The sequence below is a fragment of the Zingiber officinale genome, chromosome 4B (genome assembly GCF_018446385.1).
Source record: "Zingiber officinale cultivar Zhangliang chromosome 4B, Zo_v1.1, whole genome shotgun sequence".
NCBI classification, from domain to species: domain Eukaryota; kingdom Viridiplantae; phylum Streptophyta; class Magnoliopsida; order Zingiberales; family Zingiberaceae; genus Zingiber; species Zingiber officinale.
Window position 1 is genome coordinate 40,026,522 of NC_055993.1, and position 15,893 is coordinate 40,042,414.

The 15,893-nt window shown below is 41.2% G+C and overlaps 1 protein-coding gene across 2 annotated transcripts; it reads left to right on the forward strand.

The window, feature by feature from the left end:
• Positions 1 to 3,128: 3,128 nt before the first annotated feature.
• On the forward strand, positions 3,129 to 9,126 carry LOC121974978 (ABC transporter B family member 1-like). 2 transcript variants are annotated; one of them, XM_042526292.1, is made up of 10 exons: positions 3,129 to 3,734; positions 3,816 to 3,870; positions 3,955 to 4,130; positions 4,216 to 4,416; positions 4,505 to 4,764; positions 4,857 to 5,173; positions 5,466 to 5,689; positions 6,432 to 6,805; positions 6,886 to 7,591; positions 7,673 to 9,126. In XM_042526292.1, the coding sequence occupies exons 1-10, from the start codon at positions 3,222 to 3,224 to the stop codon at positions 8,948 to 8,950; spliced, it is 4,104 nt and encodes a 1,367-aa protein (XP_042382226.1). In that variant the 5' UTR covers positions 3,129 to 3,221; the 3' UTR covers positions 8,951 to 9,126. The 2 variants fall into 2 exon arrangements, with proteins under 2 accessions (XP_042382226.1, XP_042382227.1); XM_042526293.1 differs by lacking the exons at positions 3,129 to 3,734; positions 3,816 to 3,870 and having other exon boundaries at positions 3,967 to 4,140.
• The last annotated feature ends 6,767 nt before the right edge of the window (positions 9,127 to 15,893 follow it).

Consider the following 15,893-nt stretch of genomic DNA (forward strand, 5'->3'; position numbering starts at 1 on the left):
CGGAGAAGAGGCTTAGGTCGTCAGAGCTATGAATACCATATTTGAACTGAGCTCGCTGGAACTGAGGAGGCCGGAGCTAAGGAGGCCGAACTTGAGGAGTTTGGACCTAAGGAGGCCAGAGAAGAGGCTAAGGTCGCTAGAGACGAGGCTGAGGACGGGGCACCAACAACAAGTGGAGGAATGCTGAAGAACTAGTGGGAGATGACGTGCTAGAGAGGAAGGGCTAGAGAAGGACGTGCCAGAGTCAAAGCATGTCGGAGATCGTCAGACAAAATCGTTGGAGAGAGAGTGAGAGAGAAAGGAGAGATTACGTGAAAAGAAAAGACGGGCTGGAAACCCTAACTTGCCCGACTTTAGCGATGGGATCAAGTATTCCGTCATCGATCGACCATGGAACAGATGACGGAATACTTGATTCCGTCATTGATCATGGTTGACCAATGATGAAAACTCAATATTATCGTCGACCAACGATGGAAACAACAATTCCATTGTCAACCAATGACAGAATCGAGTATTTCTTCATTGGTCAATAACAGAATCAAGTTTTCCATCGTTGGTCTATGATGATCAACGACGAACACTCAATTCCATCGTTGATCATCGACTAAACATAGCCTCGTAATTAATAAGGGGTTTGATGATATTCTCAATCAATAATCGGAGAGGATTAACGATGGAGACTCGATGACTAATAACGGAATCTAGTATTCAATTGTTGATCATCGTTAACCAACAATGGAATTGAGTTTCTGTCGTTGATCATCATTGACCAATGATTTTGTCATTGGCAACGATGGGATTTCATCCCGTCGTAAATTTCGTCGCTATTATATGTTTTTTTAGTGAAAATATCTACTTCTTATTCTAAAATCATTTTCATTTGATCTTTCGTATGATTGCTTGGATTCGCTTTTCTTCTTGTCCCTAAAAAATGATCAGCAAGCAAATTTTTTAGCTCAATCAAGGATGGTTGATTTGGCCACCCTTAAATAATAATTCTTCTCATTCTTGATTCTGATATTGAAAAAAAATGATAATCCCAGTTAGATTCATTGACTATCCCAGGGGTGACCGGTCCGACCCCACGAAAGTTTCCCACTGGGCACCATGGTAAATCGGGAAGTGCACGTAACGGTCAGTCCAGAAGACCAGTATCCTTTTGGTTACACCCCCTATTTGGAGGAAAAACTTCTATAAATACGTCGTAGCTGAGGTTTGAACCGCGGGTACCTGGGTGACAATCTAAATGTCCTACCGCGATACCATGGTCCCGAGGACTTGATTCTGATATTGATCATCATGTCATGTTGGGCAATCAATAAATAATAGCTCATTTTCAAATATTTGCAATAGTTTGTTATTCCTTACTGAGAAGAGCTATGTGAAAATCTCCATGCTTTTTTTTTGGGTGCTTTTGCATCTCTTATATGTTCCAACATTTATTTTTGAATTGTAGTTTTCTCAAAGTAGATTTCTCAATTTCACTTCCACCAACAATCTGTAAGAGATCTTGGCCTTGTAAATATAACTTCATTTATATCGTGTGTTGGTACTCAGGTGGTAGACTTATAGGATTGATCGCACATATCAATTTTTGAAGATTTTATTATCCTACATTATACCCTCTCATCTAAGAGGTCATTGTACACTGTGATTTATCTATTTGTATCTTGTCGTTGGATCGGTAATGTTAGACTATCTAGAATGAACGATATCACCTTTTTCCAGATTATATTGGACTACTAACGACAAACTTAAAAATATTGTCTTACCTTATTCCTCCTTTGAAGTTGAGTTGAATCACCCCACTTTGATACCACAATGTTAAAGTAGAAGTGTTCAAGTGTTCAACTAAACAAGAAGACAATGTCGAAGTAGAGGAGAGAACTAAACAAAAAAGACAACTCTTTATTTGCTCTTACTCTTCACGTAATGTTGTTTGTTCTTGAGAGTAGAACGCAAGCTAAGTGTTACCGAGCATAGAGAAGATGTTCATACACCATGAATCATCTCCCTCTCTCTCTCCTGCAAATGTAGATCAATGGTTTTCTCCAAATAAAATAAAATAAGATAAAAAGAAATAAAAATTTACGTAAAACAATAATAATAAATTAAGAAAACACCATGCTTCGATTTCAGAATCTAACTCTGCTTAGCTGTTCCAATACGGGACGCATGGCCTCCGCACCGTTCCCTTCGCTCCAATCTTCCACTCACAGCTTTTCCGCCTTTTTTTTTTTTCCTTCTCTTTTCTTTCCCTCGCATCGCCCTCGCTCACATGCCTAGCTTTTAAACAATTTTCTCGCTGCATGATCTTCCATGACGTGAGAGAGTTTTTTTTCCTAATTCTTTTAAGCATGCATATATATATCTATTTAATTATCAAGCGGTGCTGGAGAAGAGGTCAAAGAAAGAAAGGAGAAAAAAATCGCCGGATTTAAGGGAGGGTAGAAGAAAAACGCAGGCCGAATGAGTGAACTGTTGACTTTATCCGTCTAATGGATCCATTCCCTAAGATTTTTTTTGACTGGAGCGTCCAATGGATCCATTCTTTAGGATTTGTTTGACTAGAGGGACGAGAAGGGAAAAAGGAGAGCGGAGGAAGATAATCTAATCCATTACTGCAAGAGCTTATGCAAATTATCTTTACTTTTCTGCATCTTCTTGTCTCCGAATGAGTTCGAATAAGAGTGAATTCAGATGGTCCTTCATTCCACGTTTCCCTCTAAAAACATACATGCTCAGACTTGAGGAACAGGGTAATGCATCGATTCGCATCGTCTGTCTTCAACGAATCATATAATCTATTCGTTCCTGGCGTGTCCTGCAAGCTTGCTATTTGTTCTGTTTGTTGTTGCGGTCAATCCACAATCCCCATAAAAACTACTGCTTTCGTAATCTGGTCAAACCAATCACCGCTGCCACTTCAGGTTTCACACGTCCTCGTGTCGGCACAATAGGGCACCAGTAACTTTCTGTAGTTTAATCATTAATGCCGGAAATTCCAGTCCACACTTGTTCAGGAAGGCTAGCGAGATAAATTGTGTGTTCGTGGTGAAAGGTAACATGGCCAAGGTTGTTAAAAAAGCTTGCTTTATAGAGGACCGGACTTGAGAGATCGAACAAAGCAACTGTGTGTGTGTGAGACAGAGAGAGAGAGAGGGGGAGGGTGAGGGTGGGTGAGGAGAAGTCATTGCATGCTGCTTCTGCTCTGAGCAATGTCGGAACAGCAGCAGCAGACTTTTCAGCAGCAGGAAGAGGAGATGATAAAAGGGGTTGTGGTGGTGGAGGAATGGAGCCAACCCGAGCTGCAAGCCTTCCGCCTCAACTCGCCTCCGCATCGCACTCCAAAAGGCGAGGACTTGCTGGTAATCGAAGTGACGGAGAGAGGAGGTAGCTCTGCTGTCTCCAGAGTCCACATGGAGGCGGCGGATGGTGGGAATCCTAAGGCGGAGGAACCTCCGCCGCCGCAGCAGCCGCAGCTGCCGTCATCGGCCTCGAGTAGCAGTCAGGAAGACAAGAAGCCTGAGCCGCCGGCGCCGACCGTCGGTTTCCGCGAACTTTTCCGCTTCGCTGACGGGCTCGATTGCACGCTGATGGCCATCGGCACTGTCGGCGCCATCGTCCATGGTTGCTCCCTCCCAATCTTTCTCCGCTTCTTCGCCGATCTGGTCAATTCTTTCGGGTCCAACACTAGCGATCCCAGCACCATGGTCCGCGAGGTCGTCAAGGTCAGTTTTCTTCCAATCCCTAATCCCCCCTTTTCACTCTCACGCGCACAGGTGACAGCTCGATTGATGATTAAACTGCAGTACGCTTTCTACTTCCTCGTTGTCGGCGCTGCGATTTGGGCGTCTTCCTGGGCCGGTGAGCAATCGCCTTTGATAAAATTTGTGTGTGTGTTTGTGTTTTTTTTTTGGATTGAGGAAAAGGGATCTTGAACGTAAACAGAGATATCGTGCTGGATGTGGACGGGCGAACGGCAAACCACCAAGATGAGAATCAAGTACCTGGAAGCCGCGCTGAACCAGGACGTCCGCTACTTCGACACCGAGGTGCGCACCTCCGACGTCCTCTTCACCATCAACGCCGACGCGGTCATAGTGCAGGATGCCATCAGCGAGAAGGTGCGCCATGGTCGTATTCACCTCGTCCTCCCCCAAAAGATGCTTTCTTGGTCTTTGGAATAACGATTCCTCAATTGTCTTCCAGCTTGGGAATTTTATCCACTACATGGCGACGTTTGTGTCCGGCTTCGTGGTGGGCTTCACGGCGGCGTGGCAACTCGCGCTCGTCACGCTCGCCGTCGTCCCTCTCATCGCCGTCATCGGCGGTTTCCACGCAACCGCATTGGCCAAGCTCTCGTCCAAGAGCCAGGACGCCCTCGCCCAGGCTAGCAACATCTCCGAGCAGGCACGTGTTCTTCTCCTTCGCACATAACCATTGCGCCTTCTTGGTACTCTCGCGCAACGCCCTAAACGGCTAAACCTCGTCGTTTCAGGCGGTGGCACAGATCAGAACGGTGCAGTCCTTCGTTGGCGAGACGAGAGTCTTCCAAGCTTACTCCTCTGCGCTCGGAGTAGCTCAGAAGATTGGCTATCGGAGTGGATTCTCCAAGGGACTGGGCTTGGGCGCGACCTACTTCACTGTCTTCTGCTCCTATGCCTTGCTGCTCTGGTACGGTGGGCTTCTGGTGCGCCACCACCACACCAATGGCGGGCTCGCCATCTCTACCATGTTCTCCGTCATGATAGGAGGATTGTAAGGAAAAAAAAAAAACTACAATCCAAGTTAGTATCATTCCAAGTTCTGTTTTTTATTTTATTTTTGTAATGAATTGGGGTGTTTGGTAGGGCTCTTGGGCAGTCGGCTCCTAGCATGGCAGCATTTGCCAAGGCAAGGGTGGCTGCAGCCAAGATTTACCGAACGATCGATCACAAGCCAAGCATGGACATGAAGAACGATTCAGGGGTTGAGTTGGGTGCCATCACAGGGCTTGTGGAGTTGAAGAATGTGAATTTTGCTTACCCATCAAGGCCTGATGTCCCTGTGCTCCGAGACTTCTCACTCACTGTTGCTGCAGGAAAGACCATTGCTTTGGTTGGAAGCAGTGGCTCCGGCAAGAGTACAGTGGTTTCCCTCATTGAAAGATTCTATGATCCCACTTCAGGTAACTCGAAATCTAGAAGCATAATCTTTATTTACTTGGTTTAACTTCTTTCTGTAATTTCAGCCGTTTACTTTCTCTGATGCTTAAAAATGCATATGCAACTCCCAATATGAACATATTTGTTCCTAATATATAATTTATTTATTTATTAAAATTAAAAAAATTGCGTTCAAACTCGGTTCCATAATTAAATATCGAGTGAGTTCAGGCTCAACTCGACCCGGTTCATTTATGGCCATACTTTGTGGAGACACTAATCATCATTTCTTCTTCTTCTTATTTTATATCTCAGGACAAATTCTGCTTGATGGGCATGACATTAAGTCTCTAAAGCTAAAGTGGCTCAGGCAACAGATCGGCCTTGTTAGCCAAGAGCCTGCCCTTTTTGCAACCACCATCAAAGAAAACGTTCTTCTCGGCAGGGAAGATGCCACACAAGTAGAGATAGAAGAAGCTGCAAGAGTGGCAAATGCTCACTCCTTCATTGTGAAGCTGCCAGATGCCTACGAGTCCCAGGTATGAATGTATCTGTGCACTGGAAAAGTGATCTCCATTTTCTTGAATTGTTTTTTTAGTTGATTGTTACTTGTACTCGTCTGTCTGGAATGGCTCCTGTTAAGGTCATGCACTTTCACTATCCCCTACTACATTTGAGGTGTACAGCATGGCCCGAGTCCTTTAACTTGGACTTATATTTTATTGCAACTCGCACTAAATACTCTCTTCCATGTTCTGATAAAGTGCCATTGTTAAAGTGAAGTAACACGACAAAAGCCCTTTTTGAGGTCCTTTTCTGAGCTTGACTGAGATAGGAGCCTAATGGTGGGCAGAGAAGCTAGGCTTCACTTTCTACTAACTGATACTTGAAAATCACTTGGCTTTATCCCTAAAAACAGAACACTATATTGCCTTTTATTTTAGATTCCTATCACAAGGTTTTCTCTGTCACTGCTATGAATTGTAAGAATGTAATAGAGTATATACCAAGGGTTGCACATGCACATGGCTAGTGTTCTGTAGACGATAGAATCATCTGATGTGAAACTGTATATTTGTTATTTATGGTCTAAATGGGAGGCAAAGTATATAAAAGTCTGGAGGTTGTCACTGGGAAGGAGTCAACAGGTATTTGTTCTTTCCTGTAGATGAACCTTGTTTCGCCCAAAAAGTAAATACAAAAGAAAAAAGTAAAAAAAAAATGATTTAGTCTCTTCCTTGCTACTTGTTGAATTATAGCCAGTTAGTTTTCTAAATACAGGTCGGCGAGAGAGGGATGCAACTCTCTGGTGGACAAAAGCAGCGCGTTGCCATTGCAAGAGCGATGCTGAAGAACCCAGCAATTCTTCTACTAGATGAGGCAACTAGTGCTCTTGATTCTGAATCTGAGAAACTTGTGCAAGAGGCGCTCGATCGATTTATGATTGGCCGCACAACGCTTGTAATTGCCCACCGTCTGTCAACTATTTGCAAAGCTGATGTTGTTGCAGTTCTCCAGCAAGGGAGCGTCACTGAGATTGGCACACACGATGAACTCATGGCCAAAGGTGAAAATGGCCTTTATGCAAAGCTAATTCGCATGCAGGAACAGGCCCATGAGGCAGCTCTAATAAATGCCAGGAAGAGCAGTGCAAGGTATAACCATTGTTCTAATTGCGCATGGTAATAATCAACTGTATTTACTCTATTAATTCACTTATTTTATCCTATGATAGGCCTTCGAGTGCTAGAAACTCTGTGAGCTCTCCAATCATTACACGGAACTCATCATATGGCCGATCACCATATTCTCGCCGTCTCTCTGACTTCAGTACGTCTGAATTCAGCTTCTCAGTTGATCCAAATCATCGAATCGAGAAGCTTGCATTTAGAGACCAGGCCAACTCATTCTTGCGCCTTGTGAAAATGAACTCACCAGAATGGTCTTACGCCCTCATAGGTTCAATTGGTTCCATGGTGTGCGGTTCGATGAGTGCTTTCTTTGCTTACGTTCTTAGTGCTGTCCTCAGTGCCTACTATGCTCAGGATTATAAGTACATGCGCCGGGAGATTGGCAAATATTGCTACCTCATGATCGGTGTTTCATCTGTTGCTTTGCTCTTCAATACTATGCAACATTTCTTCTGGGATGTGGTTGGAGAAAATTTAACAAAACGTGTCCGAGAGAAGATGTTCATGTCTGTTCTCCGAAATGAGATAGCGTGGTTTGATAGAGAGGAGAACGCTAGTGCTAGAATTGCAGGAAGGTTGACATCAGATGCTCATAATGTGCGATCTGCAATTGGAGACCGTATATCAGTCATTGTTCAGAATACTTCACTGATGCTTGTTGCATTCACCGCTGGATTCATTCTCGAATGGCGGCTATCTTTGGTTCTTGTTTCTGTCTTCCCCATTGTGGTTGCTGCCACTGTTCTTCAGGTACTATATTCTAGTTATTTGGAAGTAGCATTAAGGTTCTAACGAACGATCGCTATTTAATCTGGGAGTTTTATGATGCAGAAAATGTTCATGACGGGTTTCTCAGGAGATCTAGAAGTTGCTCATGCCAAGGCTACACAAATTGCTGGGGAGGCCATTGCCAATGTTCGTACAGTCGCCGCTTTCAGTTCAGAGGAAAAGATCACCCAATTGTTTGCAACCAACCTGCAAGTTCCGCTCCGCAACTGCTTCTGGAAGGGTCAGATAGCAGGGAGTGGTTTTGGAATTGCACAATTCCTTCTGTATGCCTCTTATGCCCTCGGTTTGTGGTATGCTTCATGGCTGGTGAAGCATGGCATCTCCGACTTTTCTAAGACAATTCGTGTATTCATGGTTCTTATGGTCTCAGCTAATGGTGCTGCCGAGGCCCTCACTCTTGCACCTGACTTCATCAAGGGTGGACGTGCCATGCGATCAGTATTCGAGTTAATTGACCGCAAAACAGAAATTGAGCCTGATGATCCTGATGCTACTCCTTTACCTGACCGCATCCGTGGGGAGGTCGAGCTCAAGCATGTAGACTTTGCCTACCCATCTTGCCCAGACATGCCTGTGTTCCGTGATCTGACACTGCGTGCCCGTGCCGGAAAGATGTTGGCTCTTGTTGGCCCAAGTGGTTGCGGGAAGAGTTCAGTCATTTCGTTGATTCAAAGGTTCTATGAGCCCACATCAGGCCGCGTGCTCGTCGATGGAAAAGACATAAGGAAATATAACTTAAAGGCATTAAGACAAGTTATTTCGGTGGTGCCTCAGGAACCATGCCTGTTCGCTGCAACCATATTTGAGAACATCGCATATGGGAGGGAATCAACAACAGAGGCAGAAGTAGTGGAAGCTGCGACAATGGCTAACGCACACAAGTTCATATCAGCATTGCCCGACGGGTATAGGACATGGGTCGGAGAGCGTGGGGTGCAGCTCTCAGGGGGACAACGTCAAAGAATAGCAATAGCAAGGGCACTAGTGAAGAAGGCACCAATAATGTTGTTGGATGAGGCAACAAGTGCACTAGATGCAGAGTCCGAGCGGGGTGTGCAGGATGCACTCGAACGGTCTGGAATTGGACGGACCACAATCGTGGTGGCACATCGCCTTGCGACCATAAGGAACGCCCATGTGATTGCAGTAATCGACGATGGGAAAGTGGTGGAACAAGGATCACATTCACACCTGCTCAACCACCATCCTGATGGGTGCTATGCCCGAATGCTCCAGCTGCAGCGCTTTACAAATGGAGTCGCCATGGCTGCCGGTGTGCCACTAGGACCATCAACGAGCACTAGGGAAGCTACAGGATAGTGATAACAAGTAAACAATCTAAACATAGACGGCAAGATAATTCCATTTACTTACTACCACTTTTTCTTTCATCTTTTGCCATGTTAAGTTATTATTTTTTTTGCTGTGAGCTAAACAAGATGTGCCATGTAATTATATTGCTCTTAATAGTCATTTTTGAGAATGCAATACATCAACTATGACCATGTTGAACTCACACAGACAGATTTAGTATGTATTCTGGATTAATTAATCACTTCTCAGTTTAGTAACCTTGAAGTAGAACTATAATACAACAAGCAAGTCGGATGCATTCTCTTGTGTGGGCCTGATGATTGATTATTATGAAACAGTTAAGTTAGAGGATTAATGATTTGACTAACTATCCTGACCTAACGCTGCATTCATCAAACAGAAAGCAAGGAACATTAAGAACAAAGACTGTGTTTCATCAAGAACTCAAGGTGAATAATATTCTGGTCAGTTTACTTCATATTTACATGTAAAACTGGTGATGATGCACCATGAGCTGCTTTTTATAAAAGCTTGAAAGGGACACAGGAGTGAGGGAAGGGCATCAATGTTAGCTATCCTGGGCATTAGTTAGGGGACAGCATCAACCTCCATCCATGTGATGCTCGAGCTCATCCACCACCCAAATAACCTCTGCTAATCTGTTCCTTGAAGCCACAATCCAAGAGTGAGCACCAAGACTCACTGCATGATCCTGATTTGTCATCACCATTTGCCAATGTTGAAGTGAGTGGATGTGTGGTGTGGCTGTGTCAGATCACTATCTCCGTTGGCCACACCACAGAAATGATAAACAGGAGAAAGGACAGCGGAGGAGGGCCACTTGAAGATGATGTTGTCTTCTAGGTGCTGTTTTCAGAGCCTTTGCTGAATGAAATTTAGGTGACTCGACAGGGACTCCCTCTGTTGGATGATTTGCTTTGAATTATTGAATCGGTTAGCAATTTTCTCCTATTGTGATTAAATTTCTCAGAAATATTTTTTGTGGCCTACAAGGATTTTTATCATTAGTATCAGGCTGGCCAATATTAGTTTATATATACATATAATACTGTTAGCCTGTATATCTATTCGGTGCACATTTTTAGGTGACCCTCATATATCCGGGTGCCTAGACTTGTGAGGGTCGTCCAAGAGTGTGCACCGAATGGATGTGCAAGCTAAAAAAAACTCTCTCTCTCTATATATACCTTGCACACCCTTATATGGACAATCGTGAGCGACAACATACGTGAGTTGGTGACGCAACTTAAATTTAAATTTTTTAATCTCTCTCTCCTATCGCGTGGGTTTATTTTTACTCTTTCTCTTCCTTTGCTTACCTCTCTTTCTTAAAACGAAAGTCCTAAACCTTCTTTGCTGCTCATCCTCTCCTCTCTTCCTCTCTTCCAACCCTAGATATAGGTCATCTTGTTCAACTTTAAGCTCGCGCTAAATGAGTTAGGGTTTTTGCTTATAACTATACTGATCATCTCCCTCCTCTCCTTTGTCTTCTCGGTGTTTCAGAATCCACATTCCATATCGACCTTATAAACTCTAATTGATAGTTTTAGGGTTCCAGCACAAATGTTGATATAATTTTCTTTTAAAATCAACACCAATGTGGTGCTGACACCATTGTGCTGCTGACACCAATGTGGTGTTGGTCTTTCAAAACCACCACCACATTCGTGCTGATTTTCTTTCAAAACCAGTACTGCATTGGTGCTGGTCTTTCAAAATCGGCACCACATTAGTGTTCGTCTTTCAAAACCAAGTTGGTGCTAATTTTGAAAGACCAATACTATATTGGTGTTGATTTTGAAAGATCAACATCAATTTTAGGCCGTGTCACTAGCCCAAGTATATTGTCATCCACAGTCATCCATATAAGAAGTTTGAACAATAAGACATAATTGATGAGAAGTAATGAGAAAATTATCCTTTCAAAATATCTAGATTTAGTAATCATTATTTGAAATTATTACCCACAATTACGGTTCATAACTACTATTCACTTTTTATGATTCATACTCAGTATTCACAAATCTTAGAAATCTTTGAAAAACATAACTTCAACGTAATTAGTATTCACAAATCTCTAAAAAATATAACTTACAAACCTCGTAAAAAATTGCTATATACACACACACCGAGAGAGGACATAGATCGAATGTTTATATTTAATGTGCACGATTGTAAGTACTAGAGGAGGTAGTTGGTTGTTGATTTTATAAAAATGGAAATTATTGAATTGTAAATGATAAATTAATAGTAGTAGATATTATATATATATTTCTATAAGAATGTCACTCTACTTTAACAGTAGGAATTAATTGTATATTAAATTCTTTATTAAGGACATTTCTTACATTTAATGCTTCATTAACATATGAGTAAATAATGCAAACTTTTTTACTTTATTTTTATGAAACTTCATTTTATGTTAAATTTATATTTTATATATCTCAATTTCGTAAAAGTAAAATTTAATTAAAAATTTACAATATTATTAGTTTATATATTTTTAAGAAAAAAGCACTATAGAAGATTGGATTTTAGGGAAAAAGAGAAAAGTTAAATCGGTCCTTGGAGGCCTTTGAGGAAGCTTTAGTTGTCATCCTCCAACAGTTGGAAGATCATGTCTAATAGAATCTTCCTATCAAGGTGGATGAACTAGTGGAGGTGTGGAGGTTGTTATGATTGCTTCACTATAGCATGAGAAGTGTCAAAGGAAGAGGTAAGAAGAAAACCAAGTGTGGGCATTGGAAGATGATGTGAGAAAACAAAGCAATTTGATGGAAGAAAACATTTGTTATGAACATGGCACATCAAGGGCGAGGAGGGAGGAGATCCATGGTTCAAAATGACAAAGAGGATACTCCTCAAGCAACACAGGAGGGGAAGATCGAGCAGCAAAGTAAGAAGCTAGACAATTGAACAATAAAAAAAACACCACAATAGATAAGTGTTGATAGTACAATGAAACTCAAAACTATGAAAAGGTATAAAATTCATTGGCTTTAGTATTATAGATAGATGCTATAACTCATTAGCGTATTGCAAGCTAAGTTAAGTCAACCTTTGTGTTGTTAAAGGGTCAACTCAAGCCAATTTGAGACCCTAGGCAGGAAAAAAAATTTAGATCTTTGACATTTTTTTTAAAAAATTTCCCTTCACTCTTTTCCATTTAGACTTGGAATCGAAAATAACGGTTTAAATTTTTTTAACAAATTAAAATAATAATTTTTTTGAAAAATTATGTAAAATTTAATTTTTCACTTTTTGAGATGTAAAATTATTAATTAAATTTTCATATTCAAGTTTTAATAACTTAATTCAGAGAAATAACAGTTTTACGGTATTAAAGAGAGTATTATTATTAAATACAATAATATACCTCAAGGAGATAAAAAGTTCAAAATTATTTAAAAATGAAGAAACATAGAAGTATGTCTAATTACTTAAATGAAAGATGGAGAGAACAACCCTTATAAAAAGGAATAAAATTGAGAAAATAAGAACAATGAAATAGGATAACAATAGAAAAAAAATCGTGCTCTCGTGCTCAACTTATCATCATCTGCAAAGCGCAAAAAATAAATAAATAAAAATATGTACAAAATGACAAAACTTAATACAATCCTTAAAAAACAAAGATCGCAACAAGACCAAACTAGTTATTATCATTTATCAAGAACTAAATGGAAGCCTTTTTAGGCATAGAGTAAAAGAAAAAATAAATCATATTTTTCATCACCTAAATAGAATAGTTGTAAATGATCAAATGGAGACAAAGGGAAAATCGAACAATTTATGGCTGTAAATATATCTAGATAAAACTTAAATTTAATATCTATCAAGGAAACGAAATGATAGAGGTATCGATCATACACAATATAAATGAATATAACAACATTTAAATTTAATCAAGCAAGGAGTATAGTAGAACCAACCGGATCAACATGTTAATGTGATGTGTGATTTCTCTTCTCCAATCTCAACAAACAAGAGAAGCATAGAGAGGGGTAGTTGGAAAAGGGGAAGAGGGGGAAAAACTAGATTTTTTATTTTTCATTGTATAGATAAGATAAAAAATTTCTAATTCATGTTCTTATTGATCAAAGAAGAAAGCATCACCAACGAAAGAGAAACGTAACGAGAGAAGGCTAGGATTGAGAGACATTGAAGAGAAAAATATTAGATCTCATAAAATAACATCCATAATTAAAAATAAATTTAATTTATTAAAAAAAACCCCTTTATAACCCTCTCCATTGAAACCATAATGAGATCTTTGCGAAATTTGAAGCTTTGATCAGAGTTGAGATCATGTAAATCTTTAATCACGTGGACCCTATTTTTTTCCATTCTTTTAAATAAATATACATAAAAATATATTTAATATATTAAAAATAATGATCCTAATTTTTAGAGAATGAAATTGTGCAATCTTTTATCATGTGGGCCCTATTCTTTTCCATTCTCTTTAAAAACACATAAAATTATATTTAATATATTTAAAATAATAGACTCCAATAGAAATTAGGGCCTTAGACATAGGCCTTAATGACCTATGCCTAAAGCCGACTCAGTTATTAAAGCTTATTTGATAAGATAATCAAGTTAAGTCAAACTAAGTATAAAATGAACCAAGTCGTTAAAATAATTGTTTAAGGTTGCTTGGTTCCTTTTTTACGAGCTTAAATTTGATTCAAGTTTAGATTGAGATTGATTCATTTTGATACAATCAAATTCTCAATTCGAGCTTGGTTGATTGTGTTGAGACCAAAAGAATTCGCATGTTTCCATAATTGTATGAAATTGTCCAATTTGGATCTAAACCCTTATAGATTTATTTTTAAGTTCTACCCAAAAAGCCTCATACCAATGGAGATATCTTCCATTTTATAAATATATGATCTTTTCTATGTATTTTCAATGTGAGACTTTGATTACATTCCTAACAATCCTCTCCTAAAATGAAGGACCACTATTATTTTCATGGTCCAGACCTCCCCTCAAGTATCCGGTCACTCTTGACCTATTCTGGGTCTTCCCCAAGCATCCAATCTATCTAGGTCACTCCTATAAGATTTTTTTACCACCTAGAGTTCAATCCCTAAGATTTTCGCCAAGCATCCAGTCCCCCTTGACTTGCTTGGACTTTTCACCACCAAGAATTCACTCCAGAATTTTAGTCAAACATCCGGGATCACCTTTAATTTGCTTAAACTTTTCACAACCGAGGGTTCACCCCCTCAGGATTTCTGCCAAGCATCCTATCATCCTTGACCTACTTGGACTTTTTGCTTAAAGTTCACTCCTCTGGGAGCTTCACCTCCTTCATTCAAGATCACTATTCCGCCCACATGGCTCAATCTGAACTATGACTCTCATACCACTTGTTGGAACCAAAAGAATTCACATATCTCTATAATTGTATAATATTATCTAATTTGAGCCTAAGTTCTCATGAATTTATTTTTTGACTCTACCAAAAGGTCTCAAATTAATTAAGATATCCTCCATCTTATAAAATTATTATTTTTTTCCATGTATTTTTAATATGAGACTTTGATTGTATTCTTAATATATTGTTTAAAACTTTTGTTAGGACATATAGAGAGCTATGTTGGAGGAGGGGGGGGGGGTGAATAGCTTTGATCGCTTCTTTGTGTTGATACAGTCTGACCTGGCTGTTGTTTTGATGTTGACACGGATTTAAGTTTGTATCAGATGTTAATTAAACTCGGTTTGATTAATGATCAAGGTTGATCAAGTGGAAGGGAAAAGTCCAAGTTGAAAACTTGGAACGCGAAATCGGAGAGGGCTCGGTAGCTCGTTCTCCGGACTAGGTTAGAGAGGGCTCGGTAGCTCGTTCTCTGGACCTGACGAAGTCGGAGAGGGCTCGGTAGCTCGTTCTCCGGACTAGGTCGGAGAGGGCTCGGCAGCTCGTTCTCTGGACCGACGAAGCGAGAGGGCCTCGTAGCTCGGGACCCGACGAAGTCGAGAGGGCTCGGTGGCTCGCTCCGACTAGGCGAAAGGGCCCTGTAGCTCGTTCTCCGGACCGGACGAGTCGAGAGGGCTCGGTAGCTTGTTCTCCGGATTAGGTCGAGAGGGACCTAAGTGGACATTCCATGGTACATTGGATCGGTCGGCAGACCGATCCAGAGTCAAGAAGATGGATCGGTCGGCAGATCGATCCAGGTGATCGGTCCATGGATCGGTCCGGTGACCGATCAGAAACACTCAGAGCACATCGAGTGTAATCTGACGGCTCAGATCGATCAGAAACACCAGTAGCACATCGAGTAACTGATCGATCCCAGACCGATCAGGAGAAAATCTCGCAGAAGAAAAAGGGTGTTGGATCGGTCTATGGACCGATCCACATCCAATCTGATCGGTCGCCACGACCGATCAGACCAGCCTCAGACCGATCAGGCTGTTGTCTGATCGGTCCAAGGGTCTGTGATCGGTCTGCTGACCGATCCACAGTTAAGTTCATTGTGCATGCGCTTTCTCTGATATTTTCTGATTCGCACTTCTTTTTGCCCATCTCTGTTTAACCTTCTGCTGTGAGTCTTTTGGAGATACAGGTTGCAGGTACCATACCAGTGCTTAGTTTCAAATTAAGCCTCATCAAAGGAATGAGACAAAGGATCTTTCCACTGCTTTCTCTGCGTCAAATGCATTTGAAGCAGCAACGGCTACAGGTTGCGATTGGCTTAACTCCTGGTGATTGGTTCGAGCTCAGAGGCACCAGTGAAGACCGTGGTTCTATTGGTGTGAGCTCAGAGAATCAGAAGAGGAAGAGAAGCGATTGGCGACGCCGTAGCTTGCAGCAGGGATTCGGTGCAGGTTGGCAGCGATCCGGTGCAGGCTGATCGAATGCAGAGACATAAGAGCAGTGTATGCTGGAAAGAAGAAGTCAACGAGAAGCAAGTAA